The sequence below is a fragment of the Hypanus sabinus genome, chromosome 9, assembly GCF_030144855.1.
Source record: "Hypanus sabinus isolate sHypSab1 chromosome 9, sHypSab1.hap1, whole genome shotgun sequence".
In the NCBI taxonomy this organism is placed as follows: domain Eukaryota; kingdom Metazoa; phylum Chordata; class Chondrichthyes; order Myliobatiformes; family Dasyatidae; genus Hypanus; species Hypanus sabinus.
The window spans coordinates 75679891-75702590 of record NC_082714.1 but is presented as its reverse complement, the minus strand read 5'-3'; the positions used below and the strand labels follow the sequence as shown (position 1 = coordinate 75702590).

The window sequence follows — 22700 nt, the reverse complement described above, 5'->3', positions numbered from 1 at the left end:
TGTGATGGGAAATTGGGAGTAGCGTGGGGAAGAAAGTCTGGAGATCAGTGTAATCGGTGACAGGGTGCACATTTTGATGCTGGGACTGGCAGTTTGGTTGCTGGAGACTGGTTGGAATTGGGCTTGATCAGAAAATTAAATTGGGTGTTGAAAGATCCATAGCTGTGCCAAGTTTAGAGTTTTGGATAGCAGCTGGGGGGGGGGGGGGGGGGTTAGGGTTTGCAGCTGTGACAGAGTCAGGGTTAGCGCCTTGTTTTAACTTTGGGTATGATATTTGGATTGGTTCAGGTTGGTTAAGGAGCTGGGGCTGGAATTCAGAAATGTGATTTGGAATTGAGATTAACACTTGGGGAAAAGATTGATGTTAGGTTTTGGAAAAGGGCTTTGGGGCTGAGGTTGGTATTGGAATTTAGTTTCCAATTAGACTTTATCTCTGAGCTGAGTTGCACACAACGTAATCAAAACATTCTGCGCATATAGAGCCGAGGAGACCGACTGCTTCACAGTGCAGGTCCGATAACAATTACCCTCGTGCCCAAATATTTGGCAATTGTTAATCTAATTCTCGTGCAGCACCTGCTTTATTAACTCAGTCAGTCAGACAACCTCTTGGATAGAGAAACCGGGCAATAGAACAGGAAAATAGAGTGACTCAAAACGTTGCTTGATTTCTTGTGAATGCTGTTTATCTGAGTCTCTGATGCTGTTGCAAATCATTTTCCATTGCATCTGTGCAAGCATGTACCTGTGGGTATGAAAATTAACTCGACTTTTGCTGTCGAAGGGTCTCGGCTCAAAACGTCGGCAGTGCTTCTTCCTACAGATGCTGCCTGGCCTGCTGTGTTCCACCAGCATTTTGTGTGTGTTGTTTGATTTTCCAGCATCTGCAGATTTCCTCGTGTCGACATTTCCTTTGGTTTTTTTCACGGATGCTGCATGCTCACTGAGTTCTCCCAGTATTTCTTCGGATTTGTAAGACTTGGGTAAATTCTTAATGCTATAAGTTTACGGGACATGTCTTAGTACCGTGGAAGAGGGTTTCTTGCTTGCCTGTAATGATGGATCCTGTTACCCAGCGGGCCAAGCGCACTGGAAAGTGCTCCGTTTCAGCGGCGAGAAGGGGCATTGAGCATGTTGGGAAGGCAGGGGATTGCGGTGCAGTGTGGGTGGAAGCCTCGGGGCGACGGAGAGGCGGCGGGAGCCGATGCGGAGGTGACCGGGGGCAGGAACGCGGAGCCGGGAGTGGAGGGACGGGGATGGGCTGTGTGTGGTGTGGTAGGGCAGGGATTGGGATCGGCACCCAGACGACAGTCTGTAGGAGCTGATGTGGGCGTGACCGGGCGGGGGGAGGGTGGTGTCGGTGGGTCCGGGGCTGGAGTAGGGGCAGGTAGCGGGGATTCAGCAGGGACCGGGGGAGGAAGAAGGTTTGGTACCATGGGGAGGGTGTGGGTTTCTGGATCGCCACCATCCCGGCGGCGGAGGCAGCTGGAGCTGATGTGGAGATGACCGGAGGGAGTGGTAGGGGAACGCAGGCCCTGCCACAAGGGTGGGGAGCCGGGGGTCTGCCCGGCCATGTAGGTGGGATTCATCCCCAGCCGTACTGGACGGGGAGCATTTAGGGAGAGGGCACCAGGCGGAATGCGTCGCGGCCAGGGGGATCTCGGGGATCCAGCCGCCTGGCGGGTGGATTGGGTCATTCCCCGGTGCCGTGGCTGTAGTCCACCTCCCTCAACTGGCATCTGATTGTCTTTTAAGAGTGTGAACCCTCGCAAGGATACAGGCCCTGATGGGGTACCTGGCAGGGCTTGGAAAACCTGCGCTAACCAACTGGCGGGGTTATTCAAAGACATTTCAATCTCTCATTGCTGCAGTCGGCTGTTCGCTCCTGCTTCAGGAGGGCAACAGTCATACCAGTGCCCAAGAAGAGCAGGGTAAGCTGCCTTAATGATTGTCGTCCTGTAACACTCTTATCTACTGTGATTAAGTGCTTTGAGAGGTTGGTCATGGCCAGAATTAACTCCGGTCTCAGCAAGGACCTGGATCCACTGCAATTTGCCTTTCCAACAATAGATCTACAGCGGGTGTGATCTCATTGGGTCTTCATGCAGCCTCGGATCACCCTGACAACACTAGTAATACATGTCGAGCTGTTGCTTATTGACTACAGCTCATTCCTACGGATCCAATCAAACACCTGCAAAAGCTGGGCCTCTGTACCTGGATCCTTGACTTCCTCACCAGAAGACCCCAGTCTTGCAGATTGGAAATTACATCTGCACCTTGCTGATAATCAACTCTGGCACACCTCAAGGATGTGTACGTAGCCCTCTGCTCTACAGTCTCTACACCCTTGACTGTGTGGCTGGCCACAGCTCAAATGCCATCTGATTGTATTTCCATCTGCAGGTGGATGTCCTGTGAGGTGCTTGAAGGTGTTTCACTAAAGCTTTGGAGAAATGAATTCTAGAGGTTAAGTGAACTTGCTGTTCCTTTTCCATCTGGGTTTGTCTTGCCACTTGCACACTTGTGCATGTGCTGTGCGCGTGCGCACTAGGGTCACCACGTGCACAGTAATCATGGTTATTGGGAGGGTGGGCAGGGAAGATCGCCATGGAATGCTTGCTCCTGCTGATCGTCCAGTGCTATACAAGGCCTTGTCCAGATCCCACCACAGGACTGCTTCCTGAGCAATGGTAATGTGTAGAAACTAAATTTATTGAGTCACAGAGCCAGAGCACAGCACAGAAACAGGCCCTTTGGCCCATCTAGTCCTTGCCAACCACTAATCTGCCCAGACCCATCAACCTGCAGCTAGACCATAGCCTCCATACCCCTCCTATCTATGTACCTGTCCAAATTTCTCTTAAATGTTGAGATCAAACCCGCTGGCTGCTCATTCCACACTCCCATCACCCTCTGAGCTAAGAAGTTCCACCTCATCCTCCCCTTTAGCATTTCACCTTCACTCTCAACCCATCACATCTACTTGTAATCTCACCCAACCTCAGTGGGAAAAGCCTGTTTGCCTATCTATACCCCTCATAATTTAAGTGCCTCTATGAAATCTCCCCTCAATCTTTGTCCTTGTGTATAAAGCCCTAGCCTAGTCATAACTCAGGTCCGCAAGTCCCAGCAACATCCTTGTAAATTTTCTCTCAACACTTTCAACCTTGTTTACATCTTTTCTGTAGGCAGGTGTCCAAAACTGCATACAATACTTCAAATTCGGTCTCACCAAGTTCTTATACAATTTCAACGTAACATCCCACCTCTTGTACTCAGTGTATTGGATTATGAAGGCCAATACACTAAGAGTTTTCTTTATGACCTATCTATGCTACTTTCAAGGAATTATATAACCATATAACAATTACAGCACTGAAACAGGCCATCTCGGCCCTTCTAGTCCGTGCTGAAAGCTTACTCTCACCTAGTCTCACTGACCCGCACTCAGCCCATAACCCTCCATTCCTTTCCTGTCCATATACCTATCCAATTTTACTTTAAATGACAAGACTGAACCTGCCTCTACCACTTCTACTGGAAGCTCATTCCACACAGCTACCACTCTCTGAGTAAAGAAATTGGCCCTCATGTTACCCTTAAGCTTTTGCCTCGTCTCAACTCATGCCCTCTTGTTTGAATCTCCCCTACTCTCAATGGAAAAAGCCTATCCACATCAACTCTTTCTATCCCCCTCATAATTTTAAATATCTCCATCAAGTCCCCCCTCAACCTTCTATGCTCCAAAGAATAAAGACCTAACTTGTTCAATCTTTCCCTGTAACTTAGGTGCTGAAACCCAGGTAACATTCTAGTAAATCTTCTCCGTACTCTCTCTATTTTGTTGACATCAATCCTATAATTCAGTGACCAGAACTGTACACAGTACTCCAAATTTGGCCTTACCAATGCCTTGTACAATTTTAGCATTACATCCCAACTCCTATACTCAATGCTCTGATTTATAAAGGCCAACATACCAAAAGCTTTCTTTACCACCCTATCCACATGAGATTCCACCTTCAGGGAACTATGCACCATTATTCCTAGATCACTCTGTTCTACTGCATTCTTCAATGCCCTACCATTTACCATGCATGTCCTATTTGGAATTTTTCTACCAAAATGTAGCACCTCACACTTATCAGCATTAAATTCCATCTGCCATCACTCAGCCCACTCTTCTAACTGGCCTAAATCTCTCTGCAAACTTTGAAAACCTATTTCATTATCCACAACGCCACCTACCTTAGTATCATCTGCATACTTAGCAATTCAATTTACCACCCCATCATCCAAATCATTAATGTATATTACAAACAACATTGGACCCTGTACAGATCCCTGAGGCACACCACTAGTCACCGGCCTCCAACCTGACGAACAGTTATCCACCACTACTCTCTGGCATCTCCCATTCAGCCACTGTTGAATCCATTTTACTACTTCAATATTAATACCTAACGATTGAACCTTCCTAACTAACCTTCCGTGCGGAACCTTGTCAAAGGCCTTACTGAGGTCCATATATGGACGTTATGGATCTGTCTTCCCAGATATCTCTTTTCTATTCCATTCCTCAGTGTCCTACTGCTCACTGTGTAAGACCTACCCTGGTTGGCCCTCCCAAAGTGCAACACCTCACACTTGTCTGCATTAATTTCCATCTGCCATTTTTTAGCCTATTTTTCCAGTTTCTCTAGATCCTGCAGTAAGCTTTGATAGTCTCCACTGTCTACTACACCCCCAACCTTGGTGTCATATACAAATTTGCTGATCTAGTTTATCACATAATCATCCAGATCGTTGATAGAGATGACAAACAACAATGGACCCAGAACCGGTCCCTGTGGCACCTCACTAGTCAGAGGCCTCCAATCAGAGAAGCAACCATCTACAACCACTCTCTGGCTTCTGCAAAGCCAATGTCTAATCCAATTTACTACCTTATCTTGAATGCCAAGTGACTGAATCTTCTCAACCAACCTCTCATGTGGACCTTATCAAAGGCCTTGTTAAAGTCCATGTAGATAAAATCCACTGCCTTCTCTTCATCAACTTTCCTGATAACTTCCTTGAAAAACTCTAAAATAGACCGTAGTCACATTCACCATCCCTAATCAGTTCCTGTCTCCAAATACTTGTATATCTGGTTCCTTAGATTACCTTCAAATAACTTTCTCAATACTGAGGTCAGGTTCACTGGCTTATAACTTCTTGGCTTATTCTTAGAGCCTTTCTTAAACAACCTAACTCCATTAGCTATCCTCCAATCCTCGGTACCTCACCTGTGGCTAATGATGTTTTAAATATCTCTGCTAGGGCCCCTGCAGTTTCTGCATAAGCCTCCCACAATGTCCGAGGGAACACCTTGTCAGGCCCTGAGGATTTCTCTACCCCAATTTGCCCCAAGACAACGAACGCTTCCTCATTAAAAAAAAAGGATTTGAAAGGGTTAAATCCTGAGAAGGGTTTACAAGGACTAGGGCGGTGATCTGATGGGGCTTTTGGAGGCAGCTGGACTCTGGGTATTTGAAAGATTTGATCAGATAGATCTAGGGTTTGGAACTGTAGATGTGCCCAGCAGAGTGGGCAACACTCAATCATGAAGAGTATGGGGAAGCAGAACTCCTGTTCCCCTTCACCTGTTCCCCCCCACCCACCTCAAGAATCTCTGGCCAAAGATCTGATGCTCTTTTGATGTGTAATTGACATGCTTTGTAGGTGTTAAGGAGTGATGGACTTGCGGGGCTAGATAATAGAATGATATAGTATAGGAACAGTCCCTTAGGCCCACAATGTTGTGCTGAACTAATTCAATTAGTAACTAAGTGTCCAACTGTATAGAAAAAAATTACCTACATGTCTTTCTCTCACCTGAAGTGCATAATATTAGACATTTTCACTATCCCCCCACTCCCCTTTACCACCTCCTCTAAAATACTGAAACTCTGGAACATTAAGCATCCACTCCTGCCCCTCTCAATCAAGTTTCTCAAGGCAACAACACAGTTTCACGTACTGATTCATGCTCGTCACCCTTAACCTTAATATAAATAACACTAAAATACATACACTGCAACCCATCTGGTCTATTACCTTGTTCCTGCCTGTTCATCCTGGGAATGACAGCTGCCTTCCTCTCAGCCTCTCCACTTTCTGACCTGCTGCTCTGTTCCCATTACCCTATTGAACTAGTTTAAGCCCTCCCAAGTAGGATGAGTGCCCTCTGTTGTCATAGTTTTCTTGGAAGCCAGATGAACATATGCAGGGATATCTGTTGTACTGGGTTTACTTCTGATGATGTTGAACCACCACACCAGATATCCATACCATCCTCTGGAATCCAAGGCTACTTAAGATGGCATTCGCCAGGAGCTTGCACAAAAAAAAGGTTAATGGGGAGAAACTGTTGATGTTGTCTATGTGGATTTTAGCTAGGTGCTTGACAAAGTCCATCACAGAGACTTGTCCAGAAGACGAAGATACATGGGATCAATGGCCGTTTGGATTCAGAACTGGCTTGCCAACGGAAGACAGAGGGTAGTGGTTGATGGGAGGTCTTAATCTTGCTGAAGGTTTGTAACTAGTGGTGTTCTGCCGAGATCCGTTCTGAGATCTTTGCAACTTCTATATATGGAGATGACTTGGATGAATGCACAAAGGAGTAGGTTAGTAAGTTTGCAGACAACATGAAGCTTGGTGGTGTTGTCGATAGTGTAGAAAATGGGCAAAGGATATTTCAGTTGCAGATATGGAAGTAGAAACGGCAGATGGAGTGTAACCAGGCTAGCTGTGAAGAATTGCACTTTTAGAGGTCAAATGCTGAATGACAGGACACTGTTAATGGCAGGATGCTGAACAGTCTTGGGATCCAAGTCAGTGGCTCCTTGGAAGTGACTATACTTGGCAATTTCTTCCACAGTAATTCGTAACAATGAATTCTACAGGTTCACGACCCCCTGCCTAAATAATTTTCTTGAACTTGTGCAGTCCCTTTGGCGAAGCTGCTCCCATGGTGTTGTGAGCGACAGCAATCTAGGTTTTGGGCCCAGCAACAAATGGAAGTAAACCAGGATGGTGAATGATTGGAGGGGTGGTTGCAGCTAATGTTTGTTGTGAACATTTGTTGCCCCTGTCCTTGCTGATTGTTTTCCTGGGTCTGGGTTCACGAGGTGATGTGAGCATTGCTGGGGGGGTTGTGGGGGGGGGGGGGGTGGTGGAGTGACTGCAATGCAGTTTGTAAATGCTAAACACTGGAGCCAAGCACCAGTACAGTAGGGAGAATAAATAAAGTGCTACACACACAAAATGCTGGTAGAACACAGCAGGCCAGGCAGCATTCATAAATAAAGTGCTATTGGGTTTGGGTGCAGATTGTTTCGATTGTGTTTTTCCTTTTAGTTTTTCTTTAAGCTTGTACATGTTTTATAATCACCTGTTTGTAAACATTTAGTAACTTGTAGCATATTTGGCTTTATTCATTTCTAATTTCTTTGCTTAGCTGAAATGTGACTCAGTGCCTTTTCACAGGTTCTATATCTAATGAAGTCTGCAGCGTTAAAGGGAGAACGTGCTCAGGTTACTTTCTTACTTCTCTCCCTGCCTTGTTTGCTGGTACAGGCTGACCCTGTCTGATGAACATCTAATAAAACAGCTGTAATCATGAGATTTTAGCCTCTTTCTTGACTTCCAAAGAACCTTTGGACAACATAATCTTCAGATCTAACAAATAGTTAAGAGATTAGGAATGGGAAGAATTCTCGATGAGACAGAAAGATCCAGTGTACACATTAACAGGACGTGAAACCTTCCTCTTTATCTCCTAATCATCAGTGCTAGAATTTAATGTAGGTAAGTGCATGCAAGAGGTATTGTACTTTGGGAGGACAAACCACGGTAGGAGACACACAGTGAATGGTGGGACACTGAGGAATGTGATAGAACAAATGGATCTGAGAACACAGATCCATAATTCCTTGAAAGTTCTAAATAGGGTCTTAAAGAACTCTTGGTATATTGGCCTTTATAAATCAAGTGTATTGAGTACAGGAGTTATAATTTTATGTTGACATTGTATATGACTGGTGAGGCCAAATTTGGACTAGTGTGTGGTGTTCCGGTCATCTGCCTATAGAAAAGATTGAAAGAGTACAGAGTAAATTTACAAGGATGATGTTGGGACATGAGGATCTGAGTTATGTGGAAAGGTTGAATAGGATGTTTTCCTCCAGAGTGTAGGAGAATGAATGGAGATTTCATGGAGGTAGATCTTCATTGGTTGGGACTTATAGGTGTCTGGCTGTATGAGTGTTTGATTAGGTGACTTTTAGAGCACTCTGACCACTCACTGCTTTATGGGAAGGATGAATATTTTAGATTCAGGTTTATTATCACTGTCATATGTGGTGAAATGTGTTGTTTTGTGGCAGCAGTACAGTGCAAGACATAAAAATATTACTATGTTAGAAAAAAAAGTCATGTTCATGGGTTCATGTAGTGGACCATTCAGAAATCGGATAGCAGAGGGGAGGAAGCAGTTCCTAAAATATTATTCATAAATGAGAAATCGGAGCAGGAGACAGCCATTTGGCCTGTCTAGCTTGTTCTGCCATTCAATAAGATCGTGGCCGAGATGGCCATCGACTTGGCTCCACCTAGCTGCCTTGTCTTTGTAACCCCTAATTCCTCTGTTCTGCAAACATTTCATTTGGTTGAGTGTCTCTTCAGGCTCCTGTGCTTCCTCCCCAGTGGTAGTTATGAGAAGAGGAAATGCGCTGGGTGATGAAAGTCCTTAATGATGGATGCTGCCCTCCTGAGGATTTGCCTCTTGAAGATGTCGTTGATGGTGGGAAGGGGGTGGTTGTGTCTGTGATGGAGCTGGCTGCGTCTGCAACTCTCTGCAGTCACTTTCAATCCTGTGCATTGGAGCCTCCCCACCAGGCAGTGATGTAACCAACCAGAATGGACTTCACCATCCATCTGTAGACACTTGCTTAAGAGTTTGTGACTCATCAAACTCTTAATGAAGTAGAGCTGCTGGCATGTTTTGTTCAAGATTGCATCAATATGTTGGCACCAAGGAAGATTTTCTGAGATGTTAACACCCAGGAAAGGTGGAATATAGGGAAAGGAAGAACTTAAAACCATTTAGTTACTCACTAGGCATGGGCTTCTTTATCTTTTGGCAGTTTTGACTAGAGCAGAACATTGTTCTCTGTGATGGAAGATTTGTTGGTGAAGCAGCTTGAAGATGGCTGTGTTGAGGATACTGCCCTGATGTTCTGGGCTCGGACTGTTTGACAGCCTGGCTGTGAGGGTCAAGGATACTGCCCTGATGTTCTGGGCTCGGACTGTTTGACAGCCTGGCTGTGAGGGTCAAGGATACTGCCCTGATGTTCTGGGCTCGGACTGTTTGACAGCCTGGGTGTGAGGGTTGAGGATACTACCCTGATGTTCTGGGCTCGGACTATTTGACAGCCAGGGTGTGAACATGTTGCAACATTTTTCCTGTTGACGGGTATCGTCAATGCCTCTGTTGCTCATCCCTGGAAATGCATCAGTTAAGAAAAGAGCAGACTGCATTATGCTGAAGGGAAATTAAATATCCCAAAATCAGCAGGATAAACGAGCATTGCTTAAGCTTCTACCATTAACCCAAAGTCCTTCCAATATTTATTGAGTTTCACTAGTTAACAGTAAAATTATATGGTGGTTCAGATGGTTCCAACACGGGGCCAGAGACAGTTTCCAATAATAGTTGTTTCTGTGACTTTTTGCAGGAGGTACAGACAGACGGATGTCTGGTACTGCCCTGTCGGAGTGTAAACTGGACTCCTGCCAGCTGGACCATACCCTCGGCGAACCCCAGGCTGCGCTGGAATGTGACCCGGACCCAACTCGGGAGTCAGCGCCGCCCGGGTCAGAGCCAGGCCCGTACTGCTGCCTCGAGTGCGGCCTCTCGTTCCACCAGCACAGTGACCTTCAGCAGCACGGCCGGGCGCATGGTGATGGGGGGCCGTTCCCGTGCCCGGTATGTGGCCGCCGCTTCTCCCGTCCCTCTGCCATGCTGGCCCATGGGCGTATCCACACCGCCGAGCGGCCCTACCACTGCCCGCACTGCGCCAAGGCTTTCAAGAGCTCCTCCAATCTGGCCAAGCACCGGCGCATCCACGGCACCGAGCGCCGCTTTGAGTGCGAGCGCTGTGCCCGCCGCTTCCTGCACCCTCACCACCTGGCTGCGCACCGGCGCACGCACGCACGCCCCCCTCCGCCACCCCCGCCCTGCGGCCTGTGTGGCCTGCAGCTGCCCAGCTCCATTCTGCTGACACGCCACCTGCGTTCGCATGCCGGACAGAAGCTGTGCAAGTGCAGCGCCTGCGGCCAGGCCTTCTTTGACTGCCGCCAACTGGAGGAACACCAGCGCCGGGACTGCAGGGGCATAGTGCCGGGGGAGGGGGAAGACCCGGGCACCAGCGGGCCTGTGTACGAGTGCGGTGAGTGCGGCCGCGCCTTTAAGCTGGCCCGCTTCCTGGAGTCGCACCAGCGCCGGCACGCCGGGCCCTGGCCCCACCGCTGCGCCGAGTGCGGCAAGGCCTTCAAACAATACTCCTCACTGTCTAAGCACCGGGCGCTGCACTCGGGCACCGAGCCCTATCGCTGCTCCGTCTGCGCCCGTGCCTTCCGACTGGCGCACAACCTGGCCGTGCATGAGCGCACGCACACCGCTGAGCGGCCCTACCGCTGCCCGGTGTGCGCGGCTGGCTTCCGCCAGCGTTCCACCCTGGTTAAGCACCAGCGCACGCACACCGGCGAGCGGCCCTATGCCTGTCCGCTCTGCGGCAAGGCCTTCCGGCAGTCCTCGGCGCTTGCTGTACACCGGCGTACGCACTCGGCCGAGCGGCCTTACCGCTGCCCGCAGTGCGGGAAGGGCTTCAAGAGTGCCTCTAACCTGCTGGGTCACCGGCGTATCCACCTTCGCTGATCACCTGGGAATGCTATTCTTCCACCCCTGCCCTAAGAGCCCTTTAGCCCCGTACCACCAGCCAGTGCCCCTGCTGCTCTCTCTATTCCTGTCCAAGAGACTCTCCCCAACTCTGCACAGCCAGCCTGCGTTCATCCACTCAAACCCCATTCCCCTCCCTCCGCATATCCCTGCCATCTCGCTCAACTCCTACTCCGGGAGCCCTCTCCTCCACCACCCCTACCTCAACAGCCTTCTCCTCCCCTCCCTCCTCACTCATCAACATGAGAGACCCCACATCCCACCGTTCTCTATTTCTCTTTCTGCAAATACTCTCTTTTCTCCACACTGTGCCCCCTCATACTCCCTCACTGACTCCGCACACGCCCCCTCTTGCACTCACACTTGCTTTCTCCCCCTCATCTGCCATCTCTCCCCCATACTTTCTCTTCCCCACCCTCTATCCCCCTCCCCAACCCTCTTTCTCTGCCCCACGCCCTCTCTCCCTCTGCCACTCACCCTCTCTCTGTCTTTCTCCGAAATAGCTACGATTCATCGCCTGCCACCCTGAGAGTTTCCCTTTCCCCTCCTTCCCAAAATGCTGCCCCGCAACCAGTGCCTCCTTCCTCCTCCCCACAAATGGCCATTCACCTTCATTCTCAGGCCCCCCTCTTCCTACCCTCCTCTCTCCTGCCCTCTTCACTCTTGCCCCAAGAGCTGACTGCTCCATCCCAATTACCACTTCCCTTACACCTGAAGGCCTCGGTCATATTTCACCATCAGCTGTAGTGTGGTTATATATGGGCTCCTCATGCAGGAAGGAGGCAACTATGGTGGATGTCACAGAAGTGGTTTGGTTGGGAAGTTGGAGTTGTTCTTTGATCAGAGGTTCATAATCTCATGGACATTTTTCAGAGTTTAAGTAGGAAATGTTTTCAGCTACAGAAGAGTTGCTGAATGCAGGTGCTGGATTTAGTGTAAATGAGAAAGGAAGAAAATGTGGAGATGTGTTGTAGGAATTTGAAATGCGTGTCCTGAAAGGGCTGAGATTTTCAAAGGGGTTTGGGTAGTAATCAGACCACAGCTGGGTACCATAGTGTAGAAAGCAGTCCAAGTCTCAGATTTCAGAAAAGATCACCAAGGTGGGGGAATTTCTGCTCCAATGTTAGGATGGTGAAAGATGGGATTATTTGCCTTGGAGCAGAGGCTGAGAGGAGGTTTGAGGTGGGATCATGTGGAGATTTCAGATCAAGTATGTGCAGAGTAGTTGTCAGCATCTTCAAATGGGAATTGACTGAAGTTATGGTAGAAGATAAGGGGAATCAAACAGCCTCTGACAACCAAGTCCAACTCCTGGCCTTCACGTGTGGCCTAGTTCTTATGCCTGGTGGAGCTATTCTCACTCACAGGAGAAGGGGCAAAGGCGGGCCACTGGCACCTTAGAACCAGTTGCTCCGGACAGATGGGGTTTATTAACCACAGATGGTGGCTCATCTAGGAGAGGAAAACTCTGATTTCAAACCTCCGCAGCCTTTCGGCTATACCCGCTCACGGGAAAGGCTTTGGGAGTAAACCCCGAGGAAAAATCCGGAATCGGAGTCCCGAAGGCGGCTGACTGCTGTACCCAGCACCGGCCGGCAACTCCTGCGATGTTGCTGGCACCAAACTGTATCGGCTTTCATCGTTCCTTTGCACCTGTCTGTCCCACTGCATGGGCAACAAACATCTCCATATCAACTCTGTCCTGGCTTGTGCCCTGGAGAAGCCACTCTCTGTGACTACCAGAGGCGCAGTACCCATGGTCGACCATGACCGACGGAGGCCACAAGGAGAATAGGATTGGTGGTACTGAGACCTCCAGCTGTGAATGATTTCCCTTTACTCTGTGCTTTCATTTACATGGGAAGGATGGGGTAGAACTGATTGGAAATGCCTTCATAGGCTCAATGGGCCAAATGGCTATTTGTGAGTTATTCATCCTCCCTCAAATTTGCTTTAAACCTCCAGTTCCCAATAGAGGGCTTCATTCCGTTGAATGAACTGGAGTTGAAAGATCAGACTCTGCAGGTGGGAGCTGGAGCCTTGGGACAGTGAGGGGATCAGACTCTGCAGGTGGGAGCTGGAGCCTTGGGACAGTGAGGGGATCAGACTCTGCAGGTGGGAGCTGGAGCCTTGGGACAGTGAGGGGATCAGACTCTGCAGGTGGGAGCTGGAGCCTTGGGACAGTGAGGGGATCAGACTCTGCAGGTGGGAGCTGGAGCCTTGGGACAGTGAGGGGATCAGACTCTGCAGGTGGGAGCTGGAGCCTTGGGACAGTGAGGGGATCAGACTCTGCAGGTGGGAGCTGGAGCCTTGGGACAGTGAGGGGATCAGACCCTGCAGGTGGGAGCTGGAGCCTTGGGACAGTGAGGGGATCAGACCCTGCAGGTGGGAGTTGGAGCCTTGGGACAGTGAGGGGATCAGACTCTGCAGGTGGGAGCTGGAGCCTTGGGACAGTGAGGGGATCAGACTCTGCAGGTGGGAGCTGGAGCCTTGGGACAGTGAGGGGATCAGACTCTGCAGGTGGGAGCTGGAGCCTTGGGACAGCGAGGGGATCAGACCCTGCAGGTGGGAGCTGGAGCCTTGGGACAGTGAGGGGATCAGACTCTGCAGGTGGGAGCTGGAGCCTTGGGACAGTGAGGGGATCAGACCCTGCAGGTGGGAGCTGGAGCCTTGGGACAGTGAGGGGATCAGACCCTGCAGGTGGGACCTGGAGCCTTGGGACAGTGAGGGGATCAGACCCTGCAGGTGGGAGCTGGAGCCTTGGGACAGTGAGGGGATCAGACTCTGCAGGTGGGAGCTGGAGCCTTGGGACAGTGAGGGGATCAGACTCTGCAGGTGGGAGCTGGAGCCTTGGGACAGTGAGGGGATCAGACTCTGCAGGTGGGAGCTGGAGCCTTGGGAAAGTGAGGGGATCAGACTCTGCAGGTGGGAGCTGGAGCCTTGGGACAGTGAGGGGATCAGACCCTGCAGGTGGGAGCTGGAGCCTTGGGACAGTGAGGGGATCAGACTCTGCAGGTGGGAGCTGGAGCCTTGGGACAGCGAGGGGATCAGACCCTGCAGGTGGGAGCTGGAGCCTTGGGACAGTGAGGGGATCAGACTCTGCAGGTGGGAGCTGGAGCCTTGGGACAGTGAGGGGATCAGACCCTGCAGGTGGGAGCTGGAGCCTTGGGACAGTGAGGGGATCAGACCCTGCAGGTGGGACCTGGAGCCTTGGGACAGTGAGGGGATCAGACCCTGCAGGTGGGAGCTGGAGCCTTGGGACAGTGAGGGGATCAGACTCTGCAGGTGGGAGCTGGAGCCTTGGGACAGTGAGGGGATCAGACTCTGCAGGTGGGAGCTGGAGCCTTGGGACAGTGAGGGGATCAGACTCTGCAGGTGGGAGCTGGAGCCTTGGGAAAGTGAGGGGATCAGACTCTGCAGGTGGGAGCTGGAGCCTTGGGACAGTGAGGGGATCAGACCCTGCAGGTGGGAGCTGGAGCCTTGGGACAGTGAGGGGATCAGACCCTGCAGGTGGGAGCTGGAGCCTTGGGACAGTGAGGGGATCAGACCCTGCAGGTGGGAGCTGGAGCCTTGGGACAGTGAGGGGATCAGACTCTGCAGGTGGGAGCTGGAGCCTTGGGACAGTGAGGGGATCAGACTCTGCAGGTGGGAGCTGGAGCCTTGGGACAGTGAGGGGATCAGACCCTGCAGGTGGGAGCTGGAGCCTTGGGACAGTGAGGGGATCAGACTCTGCAGGTGGGAGCTGGAGCCTTGGGACAGTGAGGGGATCAGACTCTGCAGGTGGGAGCTGGAGCCTTGGGACAGTGAGGGGATCAGACTCTGCAGGTGGGAGCTGGAGCCTTGGGACAGTGAGGGGATCAGACTCTGCAGGTGGGAGCTGGAGCCTTGGGACAGTGAGGGGATCAGACCCTGCAGGTGGGATCTGGAGCCTTGGGACAGTGAGGGGATCAGACCCTGCAGGTGGGAGCTGGAGCCTTGGGACAGTGAGGGGATCAGACTCTGCAGGTGGGAGCTGGAGCCTTGGGACAGTGAGGGGATCAGACTCTGCAGGTGGGAGCTGGAGCCTTGGGACAGTGAGGGGATCAGACCCTGCAGGTGGGAGCTGGAGCCTTGGGACAGTGAGGGGATCAGACCCTGCAGGTGGGAGCTGGAGCCTTGGGACAGTGAGGGGATCAGACCCTGCAGGTGGGAGCTGGAGCCTTGGGACAGTGAGGGGATCAGACCCTGCAGGTGGGAGCTGGAGCCTTGGGACAGTGAGGGGATCAGACCCTGCAGGTGGGAGCTGGAGCCTTGGGACAGTGAGGGGATCAGACCCTGCAGGTGGGAGCTGGAGCCTTGGGACAGTGAGGGGATCAGACCCTGCAGGTGGGAGCTGGAGCCTTGGGACAGTGAGGGGATCAGACCCTGCAGGTGGGAGCTGGAGCCTTGGGACAGTGAGGGGATCAGACCCTGCAGGTGGGAGCTGGAGCCTTGGGACAGTGAGGGGATCAGACCCTGCAGGTGGGAGCTGGAGCCTTGGGACAGTGAGGGGATCAGACCCTGCAGGTGGGAGCTGGAGCCTTGGGACAGTGAGGGGATCAGACCCTGCAGGTGGGAGCTGGAGCCTTGGGACAGCGAGGGGATCAGACCCTGCAGGTGGGAGCTGGAGCCTTGGGACAGCGAGGGGATCAGACTCTGCAGGTGGGAGCTGGAGCCTTGGGACAGTGAGGGGATCAGACCCTGCAGGTGGGAGCTGGAGCCTTGGGACAGTGAGGGGATCAGACTCTGCAGGTGGGAGCTGGAGCCTTGGGACAGTGAGGGGATCAGACTCTGCAGGTGGGAGCTGGAGCCTTGGGACAGTGAGGGGATCAGACCCTGCAGGTGGGAGCTGGAGCCTTGGGAAAGTGAGGGGATCAGACTCTGCAGGTGGGAGCTGGAGCCTTGGGACAGTGAGGGGATCAGACCCTGCAGGTGGGAGCTGGAGCCTTGGGACAGCGAGGGGATCAGACTCTGCAGGTGGGAGCTGGAGCCTTGGGACAGTGAGGGGATCAGACTCTGCAGGTGGGAGCTGGAGCCTTGGGACAGTGAGGGGATCAGACTCTGCAGGTGGGAGCTGGAGCCTTGGGACAGTGAGGGGATCAGACCCTGCAGGTGGGAGCTGGAGCCTTGGGACAGTGAGGGGATCAGACCCTGCAGGTGGGAGCTGGAGCCTTGGGACAGTGAGGGGATCAGACCCTGCAGGTGGGAGCTGGAGCCTTGGGACAGTGAGGGGATCAGACCCTGCAGGTGGGAGCTGGAGCCTTGGGACAGCGAGGGGATCAGACTCTGCAGGTGGGAGCTGGAGCCTTGGGACAGCGAGGGGATCAGACTCTGCAGGTGGGAGCTGGAGCCTTGGGACAGTGAGGGGTGAATAACAGGCTAGGTCTCAGATGAACCCATTGGCTGGTTAGGACAAAGACAGTAATGTTGCTGTCCATTAGGGAGGGAAGATTTGAGTGCAATGTCAGTTGGGGCATGAGAGGATACTGAAATGACCGTTGGTATATTTGCACTTAGTTCCTCTGGGGTAGAATGGGGTGAGCAGGGTCATCACAACTGAGCAACACTGATAAGTGGCTGTACTGCACTGCCTTGACCCACCAATACCACAGAAGGCCCGCTTCCTGCTGAAGATGTGCCAACAACTGGCCAGAGCATTGGATGGACGAGGCAGACCACTAACTGAAGCCAGTGGGATCTCTCCCTCTGGACAGAAAGCCGCTGGCCTGAAGCTCGTTTTAAAGGTGTGATACATCCTGTTGGAGCCTTGCTCTTGAAAATTACCACCTGCTCCTATACAGGGAGTGCCATTGTTTGAGTTGTGTGACTTCTGGAGGCCAGATGAATCCTTGGCGTTCATTACACTCCTGCAATAAAGCAAGATGTGAACTATTGTCTGCCTGGTGTCTTCCCTCTCATTTCCTCGAACAACCTGCTCCAAAATAAAAAAAAACCAGAGGTTCTGCAGATGGTAGAAATCCAGAGTGTAACACACACACACACACACACAGATGGAGCAGCATACATGTAGAAAGATAAACAGTTGACCTTTTATGCTGGCATTATCCATCAGGGCTCCAAAAGAATTTGCATTTACAAAGCTCCAGTGCACCTGGAGCAGTTTGTGATCACTTATTGTAAGTCGTGGGTGATTAATGACAACTCACCGGCTATTGCCTCATCTCTCCCAAAAAACCATTAACTTTTGTTAATGAGGTCATGTTTTTAAAATCAAATCCCTGAGCAGCAATTGCCTCGTGTGAGAAAGCTTTGAACATCTACAGCTTTTGGGCAGGACACCTGGTCTTGGTTTAACGTCTCCCCTAAAAGACAACACCTCTGACTCTACTCCAGTACTGGTGCTGGCACCGTCAGCCTTGTTCGTCGGTGACATTGGAACTTGGTCTCACAACCTTCCAGCAGTAAGTGAGCCCCATCTCAGAGCTGCCGAAGCAGGACAGAGCTAAATTGGCAAGGAGAGGACAGCGTTGGCTGGGATTGCCTCACCACTTGTAATGTCTCCTCATTTTTCTTCACTACACGGTAACATCCTGCTAGTTCTACTGCTGCACTCCAGATTTCCAGAAACTGGCGTGTCCTGTATCTTCCTGTCCCAGATAGTCCTTTGATTCTGCCCTCATTCACGTTCCTGTTACCAGCGTTACTGGCAAACGAGCGCCAATTTATTTGGCGACTCTGCCGTAGTGTCGCTGCCCGAGGTAGATGACGTTCAGCATTGCTGTCACCTAGGCAACCCCAGTCTTTACTTGCATTTTCGCTGTTCTTTCCTGCTGCTTGCCCCGATCTCTCTCTGTTTTGACTTAAAATATTAATCCATTTTCTTTTGCAATGCATGCAGATTAATTAAATTTACTAATGTAGAATAAAAAAAACAATAGTCTTAGTAACAAGAATCACAAAGCTAACTGTTTATCTTTACGCAGTTCAGTCCGCTGCCATGGAAACGCAGGGCGCCACGGTACAGCTCGGGGCGGGGCTCGGAACCGAGTTGAATGCGGAATACCGCCGTCTGAACAAGTTTGTCCGCCCCTCGCACCGGTTTCCTTTCATATTCCAAAGACGTACCGGTTAGGAGATTGCCCTGTGATTGTGCTAGTATTAAATAGGAACCTCGGGGCTCGAAGGGCCGGCAGGGGCTTTTCTGCTCCGTATCTCAATAAGTAAATAAACAAACTGTGATAATAAATTTATTTTTGAACTTATTTTGATTGGCACAACCATCTCTTGGTAGGCCACCACTTAATTTCATACACTGTTCTCCTTCCTCAACTCTTTAAATAAATCGAAATTAAGAACTTTATACGGATGTACAATGCCCTGCAGTCTCTCTGGGGAGTGACCATTAACTACTCGGCAAGGTGGTGTGAGAGATGATTTGACTACATTTCCCAGCGGGCCACAGGCGGCCGTTGTCTGACCGACGCTCTATGGGCCATGTAGTTTGGATTTGCAGCCACCCATAGGGAAAATCGAGAGGAGAACTACACTTCCCGGCAGGCGTGGCGTATGCCTGGCTGCCGCCGCAGCTGCAGCTGCTGCAGAGATGGCGGAGGAGGAGGACGGGGAGCTGCCGGGGGCCAGACCGGCGTTGGGGCCTCGTACAGTCCGCCTTCTCAAGTCTGACAGCGGCTACGGCTTCAACGTGCGGGGCCAAGTGAGCGAAGGCGGCCAGCTCCGTAGCATTAACGGCGAGCTGTACGCGCCGTTGCAACACGTCAGCGCCGTGTTACCGGGAGGCGCGGCGGAGCGGGCCGGCGTGCAGCGGGGAGACCGCATTCTGGCCGTGTGAGTATCTGCGGGGGCTGCAGGGAAATCATCCTGGCCGTGTGGGTACCGGCAAGGACTGGGTCGGGGAGGTCATTCTAGTCGTGTGTACAGGGGGTGGTGGTGGTGGGGTGGGGGTCAGATCATGGGACAACATCGGGGGGTTGGGTGGGGGGGGGGAGGTTACTGAGAAGGAGCAGGACCCATTTGCTAAGATCAGGGGTGATGTATTAACCGATCCTCAGTCCGTCCCACTGCCTGGTTCCTTCTCCCATGCCTCCTGAGGTCTGTAGGTTTCACAGAGATGGCCATCGAGCTGGAGAATGAAGCACAGTCTGCCTTCCCTCTCACTTCTTCCCGCCCTCCACCCGTGTGGCACTGAGGGAGTGGATTTTGTTGTCTTTGGGCAGACAGCCTACAATTCTCTACCCCCTCCCCAGAGAAAACCGTCCCAGTCTCCCCTTATAATCCAGTCCTTTCTGTCCTTTCTTCCTCCCCCACTCCTACATCCTCTCATTTCTCCTCCTCAGTCTTCCTCTACTGTACCATACCGTCTCTCCTTTCTCCTCCCCATTGTCTCCTTCCCACTCTCCTCTCAGTGCCTGATTTTTTTGCAAGCTGATAAGTAAAGGGAATGGGACCTGATAAGATGGTCCATTTTCACAGTGCTAAGATAAAGGAGGGATTTGAATCCTTGTGAGTTACAGAGCCTTGATGGCTGACCTGCAAGTTATATGGGCAGTTTGGTTATATTGAGATGTCAGCTTGGGTTCTTTCTGTACTTGCATTGCTTTGGCAGCAAAGAAATCTTGTACCCAAGGGCTGTGAAGGATATCAATTTGAAGCAGCACCAGGCCATTGAGCCCACTCTGCCTCTCACAAGAAATGTGATTGTGTCCAGAGGTCACAATAATCCCCTCGATAATAAAGATGCAGCTTTAGATATTGTTAAGGAGGATGACCTACTATGGGGAAGGGTTCTGAAAGAGGTAACTGGAAGGAATGTGGAGGTGTTAGTAATGACCTTTCAAGAATCACTAGATTGGTACCGGAGGACTGGAAATTTGCAAATGTCATTCCACTCTTCAAGAAGGCAGAGAGGCAAAAGAAAGGAAATTATAGGCCAGTTAGTCTGACCTCAGTGGTTGGGAAGACATTGGAGTGGATTGTTCAGGATGTGGTTTCAGGGTACTTAAAGGCACATGATTCAATAAAGTGTAGTCAGCAAGGTTTCCTCAAGGGAAATCTGTTGGAATTCTTTGAAGAATAACTAATAGGATAGACAAAGGAGAATTGGTGACGTTGTGCACTTGGATTTTCAGAAGGCCTTTGACAAGGTGCCACACATGAGGCTGTTTAACAAGTTAAGAGCCCAAGGTATTACAGGAAAGATTCTGGTATGGATAAATCAGTGGCTGATTGGCAGGAGGCAAAGAGTAGGAATAAAGGGAGCCTTTTCAGGTTAGCTGCTGGACTAGCGTGTTTCACAGGGCTTTGTGTTAGGAGTACTTTTTACGATACATGACTTGTTTGATGGAATTGATGCCTTTGTTGCAAAGTTTGCAGATGATACAAAGACGGGTAGAAGGGCAGGTAGTTTTGAGGAAGAAGAGAGACTACAGAAGGATGAGGAGAATGGGTAGAGAAGTGGCAGGTGGAATGCATTGTTGGGAAATGTATGGTCATGCACTTTGGTAGAAGATATAAAAGGGGAGGCTATATTCTGAACTGAGAGAAAATCCAAAAATCTGAGACACAACGAGACTTAGGAGTACTTGTGCAGGATTCCCTAAAGATTAATTTGCAGGTTGAATCTGTGGTGAGGAAGGCAAATCTGATACTAGCTTTAATTTCAAAAGAACTATAATATTAAAGTAAAGATGTAATGTTGAAGCTTTATAAAGCATTGGTGACTCCTCACTTGGAGTATTGTGAGCAGTTTTGGGCCCCTTAGAAAGGATGTGCTGACACTGAAGACGGTTTAAAAGAGGTTCACAAAAATGATTTCAGGATTGAAAGGCTTGTCACATGTAGAGTGCTGTGAGCCTGTATTCACTAGAATTCAGAAGCTCTAATTGAAGCTTATTGAACAGTGAAAGGTCTTGATAGCTGGATGTGGAGAGGATGTAGTGGGAGAGTCTCTGACCAGAGGGGACAACCTCAGAATAGAGAAGTATCCTTTTAGAATGGAGATAAAGAGTTTCTTTAGCAAGAGAGTGATGAATCTCTGCGATTTGTTGCCACAAGCAGCTATGGAGGAAGCTTAGTTTTGGTCATGCCTAACACTCGTGACAGGCAAACCTTGAGGAACAGGATTTGATTAGCTCAGCTCTTTGGATCGGTTGCATAGTTTGTAACATCAGTCCCAAGGTTATTCTTCAGTGGAAGTCATGCTGTCGCTTATCAGTTAAATGCTCCAGTTGCTTGGGATATGTGATCACGTCTTGCAAACAAACTGGAAGATGTGTACTCACTCAAAGTCCTTCTGCATCGGTTGAAATTTTAAGCTCAGTTTACCATTTTACACATGACCAAACCCACTCTCAAAGTTTTCTACATGGCAACTCTGTATTAACAGATGTTATGATGCCTATAAAACAATTCATCTGATGGAAATTGTGTTGGAAAATCATCTATTACTGGTATTGGTTTGTCTCTAGGGCAGTACGTCAGTATAGAAACTGTAACTGACATAAATACAGTACTGGTGGAGATAGATCTGCCATTGTGCAGCACTGGGTTACAGACCCGGTAGAGTTGGTCTGCACAGTATAACACCGGGGTACAGTATGGGGGATGGTTCTGTCACTGTATAAAACCGCTTTACAGTATTGGCAGAGACAGGTCTGTTGCTGTAGAGCAAAGGGTGAGGTACATGTGGGGACAAGTCTGTCAGTGCAAAATACTTGTGTACAAAATAGTGGAGATGGGTCTGTCACTGTATAACACCGGGGTACGGTACCAGTGGGGATGGGTCTGTCACAGTATAACACCGGGGTACCGTACCGGTGGGGATGGGTCTGTCACTGTTTAACACCGGGGTACGGTACCGGTGGGGATGGGTCTGTCACTGTTTAACACCGGGGTATGGTACCGGTGGGGACAGGTCTGTCACTGTATGACACTGGGATACGGTACCGGTGGGGATGGGTCTGTCACAGTATAACACCGGGGTACCGTACCGGTGGGGATGGGTCTGTCACTGTTTAACACCGGGGTACGGTACCGGTGGGGATGGGTCTGTCACTGTTTAACACCGGGGTATGGTACCGGTGGGGACAGGTCTGTCACTGTATGACACTGGGATACGGTACCGGTTGGGACGGGTCTGTCACAGTATAACACCGGGGTACGGTACCAGTGGGGACGGGTCTGTCACTGTTTAACACTGGGGTACGGTATCGGTAGGGATGGGTCTGTCACTGTTTAACACCGGGGTACGGTAACGGTGGGGACAGGTCTGTCACTTTATAACACCGGGGTACGGTACCAGTGGGGACGGTTCTGTCACTGTTTAACACTGGGGTACGGTATCGGTAGGGACAGGTCTGTCACTGTATGACACTGGGATACGGTACTGGTGGGGAGAGGTTTGTTGTTGTATACTGTTGTGGTGTGAGGTTTTTCGTTTTGCTAACTCTTGAAATTCTGGGCTTCAACATTTGCATGTTGCTCCCGAGTGGTGGTAGCGTGGGTATAGCAAGTTGGAATGGAGAAATTCCTTCTGGATTCCTCAGCAGCTCACAGTTCCTTCAGTTAAGTTGAAGTTCTTTTCATTAAGGGAACCACTTATTGTAGCCTGTGTTATAGATGTAATGGTTGGTTGATAAAGGGCAGTGATTTGGTGAGAGACCACTGTGAAATGTGAAACCACTTTCTCTGCTGCATG

General features: G+C 50.5%; 2 protein-coding genes across 2 annotated transcripts in view; both read left to right on the top strand.

The window, feature by feature from the left end:
• Positions 1–1533: 1533 nt before the first annotated feature.
• LOC132399490 (zinc finger protein 135-like) lies at positions 1534–13148 on the top strand. The gene is made up of 2 exons (XM_059979916.1): positions 1534–1931; positions 9786–13148. Exons 1-2 carry the CDS (start codon positions 1787–1789, stop codon positions 10985–10987), a joined length of 1347 nt encoding a protein of 448 aa, XP_059835899.1. The 5' UTR covers positions 1534–1786; the 3' UTR covers positions 10988–13148.
• A 5419-nt stretch (positions 13149–18567) lies between these two features.
• The window catches only part of LOC132399489 (sorting nexin-27-like), a 73612-nt gene continuing 69479 nt past the window's right edge, over positions 18568–22700 (top strand). Inside the window, exon 1 of the mRNA XM_059979915.1 lies at positions 18568–18832. Within this exon, the coding sequence (XP_059835898.1) occupies positions 18591–18832 (242 nt within the window). The 5' untranslated portion in view covers positions 18568–18590. The remainder of the gene's footprint in view (positions 18833–22700) is intronic.

Coding starts and splice junctions, on each gene's coding strand:
- LOC132399490 (XM_059979916.1), top strand. CDS start 1,787: ATGGGGTACCTGGCAGGGCTTGGAAAACCTGCGCTAACCAACTGGCGG. Junction 1,932..9,785: donor CAGTGCCCAAGAAGAGCAGG/GTAAGCTGCCTT, acceptor GACTTTTTGCAG/GAGGTACAGACAGACGGATG.